The following is a 5,647-nucleotide window of genomic DNA, read 5'->3' on the forward strand; positions in this document are numbered from 1 at the left end:
TCCTATCTTGATCATTTTCGGAGCTTCCTCTGTTTCTATGTTGATTTCTTTGGTGGGTTCAACCGACGTGAATGTGGTCTTTGGTTCCCCCAAGAGAGGAACATTCTTTAATTGATATTTGGTGGGCTCTTCAGCCCCCTTAGCTGCTGAAGTACCTGCTTCGGAAGCTAGGACGACACTTTCCTTCATCAAGCTTTTCCCTGAGATTTCTTCGAGATAAAGGTCAATCGCCTTGTCTTTAGCAGTTACTTTGTTCTTGTTTCTTCGGGTCTTACGTTGCTCTTCTTGTTCGTTGTTTAGTTTGTTTTGTAACGCTTGACATTCCCGAGCGGTGACATGATCGCCCTTAATTTCCATTACCCCTTCGGGTGTCGAGAATCTAATGTATTGGTGATTTGTTGCTTCCACGCCTTTGAGTTTGTGCACCCATCTTCGGTCGATGATGGCATTTTAGGGAGAATGAGCGTATACCACACTGAATCGGGTATCGACTTTCATTGGTCTTGCCTTTACTTCTAACACAATGTCTCCTAGAGGCTTCGTTGGTGCACCGTTGAATCCATAAATGGTATAGTAAGAGGGCATCAGTTTCTCATCGTTCAGTTCCATTCGTTTGAACGTATCATAAAACAGAACGTTGACTGAACTTCCTCCGTCAATCAGAATCTTCTTGACATTGCATCCCTCTAAGGGCAATGTGAGGACCAAAGGATCGTTGTGGTCTTCCATGTCTTCCTCTACGTCTTCAGCATCAAATGTCATTGGTGCGTTCGTCCACTGTTCGTTTTCCTCAACTTCGACTCCATCGATCTTGTACAACTCGCAGTAGTCCTCAAATTGCTTTCTCAATTTTTTTTCCTATCTAGGTAGTCAGTGATGGACCGTTAGGCTCGGAGCATGAGATGGTATTGAGTGTTCAGTTACCCTCAAGTAATTGGACTTGCTTGCTTCGTTTCGTTCTATCATCGGTTTCCGCCTTCTGGACATATTGTTTGAGGTCTCTAGCGTCAATCATCTTTTGGATCATTATTTTGAGGTTTTTGCACTTTTCGGTCTAATGCCCGTTGAAGCAGTGGTACTCACAGTAATCCCTTGATTTCTCAGATCTGGGTGGCCGCTCCATTTGGACCAAGGCCACTCTAGGTTTTCTCGATCCTTAATCTCCCTTAGAATGCTAGTGTAGTGGTATTCAGCTTCGTAAAAACTTGATCTTCGAATTTCCGATCATCACGTCGACGATCATCCCTTTGCCCTATCTTATCTTCGTTAGAACGCTCGGCCGAGTTTCCTCTTTTGGATCCGCTGGCTTGTTCCATCGAATTTTTCCGATGAGATCTTTGCATATGGGCCCTAGGATTTTCCCGCTGGATTTTTTCCAATCTGGCGTGCTTTTCGATGATTACGCGAAGGTCTCCTTCAGCCGTGGGTACACTTCCATGAATCTCAACGAACAGCGGGCTCATTCTATCGGTATATTCCCTGATGGTTTTTTTGTATGCGACTGCTAACGAAAAGAGCTTGTCTATTCTTACGTTGACGGCCTTGTTGTACATGTAAGTTCTTAAGAACTTCACAGTGAGATGGATGTAGGAGTCGATGGAATTGGGTGGTAGGTTATCGAACCAAGATAGCACCGGTCCTTTCAAGCTCGAAGGAAAATATCTGCAGAGGACTGCGTCATCCTGATCCCGTCGGGCCAAAATACGATTGTAATATCGAAGGTGGGCCGCGGGATCTATGGATCCATCGTAACATTCGAATGCGGGAAGGGACACTTATGGTGAATAAGAGCTTTGGCCAAATGCGGAGTCAGTGGTGTATTGTTGGCTTCTCTCATCACTTCTTCTAGCCTTCCTCCTCCTTTCCTAGCTTTCAGTTGCTTTATTTCAACCATCATTTTAGCACGAAGGTTCTCCATTGCCATCTTATGGTCCTCTCCGACTGTGGATCGTCCTGATCTTCGGTTCTCGTTATCGAAATAATCTGAATCTTCGGGGACATAATCTGGATCGGAGAATCTGTTTCCTCTGGCTATTCTTCGGTTCAATGGATCGGGATCGTTAACGTTGGCCACTATCATACTTCAGTCCTGATTAGGCGGCGACGCCTTGGAATTAGCTTCATCGTGCAAATTTCCAACCTCGGCACTGTGGGAGATCCTATCTTTGAGCTGCTGGTTCTCCTGTGCAAGTAGGGACACAACATTTGCGTATACCTTCTGACTTCTCTTCAATTCTTCAAGCTCTGCCATCATTGGATGGAGTGGTTTAATCCCTGGTTCGGAGTTCCTACTTGTACTTGTACACCGGCGGATACAGTGTGATATTCATCAACAGTCTGTATTAAAGTGACCGGTGGATCAGCGTGCGGGGATTAAAGTTCCAATGGTTGTTGTGCTGGTTGGTTTGCTGTTAGAAGAGGTTGATTGGTTAGCAGCGGTTGATTCTGCTCGTTGGTGAGTGGCATCCCATAAAGGGGTTTTTGTATCATTGACTCTGTAATCCCTTCTCGTTGTTCGTTTTCTTGAGTTGTCGTTGCTACTTTGGAGGCACCTGCTTTGGTTGTTGCGGCTTTCAACGTTGCTGCTGCTATCGCACTGGCATCCAATGACGTCGTACTTTCAGCTCCATATTGTTTCTTGTTGGCTTCTTTAAGATTCTCTCCCTTTTATTTTCTACGTGTCATAACTGGAGTTGTCCTCGGTGTTTCTTTTGACGATGCCTTGGCTTTTCCCGCATCCTTCGTTTTTTCCATCTTCGATTTTCTGCAAAAACAAAACGTTGTTGAAGAAACAGAATCCACATTGGTTTTGTTAGCAAAGTTAATCCAAAGAAAGGGCAAAGACCACAACGTATATTTAAATATTTTCAAGGACAACACGGCTCGGAAAACACGGTAAGGGAAAATGTAGATCCAACAATCATAATCATAGATCTACTCGTGGATCTATAAACACTTCGTGAAAATAGGTAGATCCAAGGGTTTTATGCATGAAACACAGGTTCAATGTATGTTTGCTAGAAACCACATGATATGAATATTTTCTAAGGGTGATAAGAAATTAAATAGAACAGTTTCAAAGATACTTCACCCAAAACCCGTATTAAAGGACAGTACTGAGTGGTCTAAAAATGATCTTGGATCCGGAAAATGTTTGCGAGGAAAATCATAGATCTAAAAGGTTCTTTCAAGGAAAACATAGATCCAGAAGGTTCTTGCGGAAGAGAACGCAGATCTAAAGGGTTTTTGCAATAGAAAACGCGGATAAGCTACTCAATGATAAAGGAGAACAATAGAAAAAGGGGTTCTCGAAAAAGAGAACAATGGTAAGCTACTCAAAAACACTATTATTTGGGGAATAACGCTGGGAGCCAAGAAAAGTAAAATCACAGGGAAAGATAAATCTTTTACCGGGAAAAAGGTCCATGTTTCTAGCGCCAGATTGTGAACACTGAAATAACGAAGGTATCATCGTGTCCACAAACAAGGTTCAGAGTGTTAGTAAAACTAATAAAGAGATAGAAATATGCATAGAATAACATAAAGTAATGGAAAGGAAACTCTGGGCCTTCAAGATCGTCCCCATTTCGCATCATAAGGATTCCTATGATGATTTAAGCGATTTATAACATTAAAGTACGGAAGTCATAAATGTCGAATGTAAATGAGACGATGATTTACGTGGTTCAACACTAAGGCCTACGTCCAGGGGAGTTGGTGTATTACTATGTATTATAAAGGGGTTACAAAGATAGTCGAATGACTTTGAGTATGGAACGAAGCTAAGAGGAAAAAGGATAAAACTCATACTTACTCTTTGCAATTTCTCTCTCATGAACTCTCTCTCTCTAAAATTGGTCCACCTCTCTTTCTCCATCAAGCTGGGTAGTTATAGAGGTTGAGTGTGGGGTCTTCTTTCAGAGACAGTTGTATCCTTATCGTCTTGGTCTCTGTTCTAATCCCGATGGTACCTTCATATCATACTGATGATCCCAACAGTAACATACTGCAACGCTGGATCGCCTCTTTCTTCTCCATAGGATGTTTGACACGTATCCTATGTTCGTAGCATTTAACGCGGGTGGTTGGGTCATTTTGCATGCCTCAAACAGCTGTTGACGCGTGTGTCAGCTGCTCCTCCTCTCATCCGTTGGATCTGGATCTTCCTTGGGATGGTAAAAAGTAATGTCTTAGAGTTTTATAGGGTACTTTGCGGCGGTCTTATCGTTAAGTGGTCCTTGATCTATCATCGTTGGATTTGCATGATGATGGATACGTGGCAAGGGATGGTGGTATCTGTCTTTTAAGTGTTGCAACGTGGCATCATTGCCTTGGTGCCCCTTATGTTGATGTAGCACACGTGTCTCCTCCTTGACACGTGGTTGATCACAGATTATGTGCATGCAGTTATTTTTATTTGTTTATCTTAAATCCAAAAAAGGTTGGTGTTTGCAATAAATGAAAAAGAAGTTGATGCTGGCAAGTTCTGAACTAAAGCCATTGATATCATTACCTAGTGACTTTATCAACTATAATTGATTATTTTATTTTGGACATTCACATGATAGAGTAATGTGAATTTATGGATTTAGCATATATAATTTGTTAACTACTTATATATTCTTAAGTTTGTTAATATCAATGTTCTCAAGTTCAGTTTGGCATAAAAAGAAATACTAAGATTTATGCATATCATCGTTGCATTTTGTTGCACAAAAAGAATGCTTTACCTATTATCTAGAGACTTGAGTAGTTGATGTTTGTTCATGAATGTTGAACTGTTGAACTTTTAAACTTCGAAACTTGAAAGCGCTGAGTTTCGGCAAAGCTTCAAATGTAAGTAGGATGTAGAAATGTACCTTATAGAAACCATTGAAGGCCAAGTTAAGGGTAGACTTTTTAAGTGATATTATTGTTACTTTACCTGTACAAACAAAGACGTGATTGTTTTGGGATGAAGAGACCTCAAACAAAGGAGCAATAATATGTATCCGAATTTTGATAGATCCTAAACGAAATCTTGATGTGGGTGTTGTTTTATTTTAATAGCATCAGAAGTGGTGGCTTATGCTTTTTACCTTTGCAACGGCTACAAAAAGAAAAATATCAAAAGCTACCAATCATCTTCAAAAGTATTGCTTATCATGGTGGATTCTCATCCGTCTCCCCTACCGGGATCAATTCTCGTTTTAAATGAAAGAATAGATTTATGCCCGTGCTATATACCGGGCATATTTTTTCTTTGTTATGCGTGGGGCTCTGTCCCGCCCGTGTCAGTGCATTATTGATTTGGTGTGCGGGGCTTCGCCCTGTCCCGTGACTATGCATTTTCGATTTTATGTTGCGAGGTGAATACATTAAATAGGTAGAGAAAAGATATGACATATGTACGGATTTTATTTATTTATTCCTTTTACTTTTTTTGCAGAAAATATGTAGTTTTTTTTATTGCGCAATTGGGGGATATAGGAAAAAGACAAAAAATGAGATTTAAATAGCAAATCAGAGTCACCCTTTATCCATTTATTTTCACTAATTCATAATCTACCCTTCACTAATCACGTTTAGTGGTTAATTATAATTAGGAAATTTATAAGATTATTTGTTAATTGATTAGTGTATTATGATTTGGATAAGGTGAGTGTAG

The 5,647-nt window shown here is 40.7% G+C and overlaps 1 protein-coding gene across 1 annotated transcript; it reads right to left on the reverse strand.

Annotated features, from left to right (window-relative positions):
• Window positions 1-450: 450 nt before the first annotated feature.
• Window positions 451-762, reverse strand: LOC113350790. The gene has a single exon (XM_026594908.1). It carries the CDS (start codon window positions 760-762, stop codon window positions 451-453), a length of 312 nt encoding a protein of 103 aa, XP_026450693.1.
• Window positions 763-5,647: the final 4,885 nt, after the last annotated feature.

The sequence above is a fragment of the Papaver somniferum genome, chromosome 2 (genome assembly GCF_003573695.1).
Source record: "Papaver somniferum cultivar HN1 chromosome 2, ASM357369v1, whole genome shotgun sequence".
Taxonomy (NCBI): Eukaryota; Viridiplantae; Streptophyta; class Magnoliopsida; order Ranunculales; family Papaveraceae; genus Papaver; species Papaver somniferum.

Excerpts from the sequence above, each read along its gene's own strand:
- LOC113350790 (XM_026594908.1), bottom strand. The coding sequence starts at position 762 with ATGACATTTGATGCTGAAGACGTAGAGGAAGACATGGAAGACCACAAC.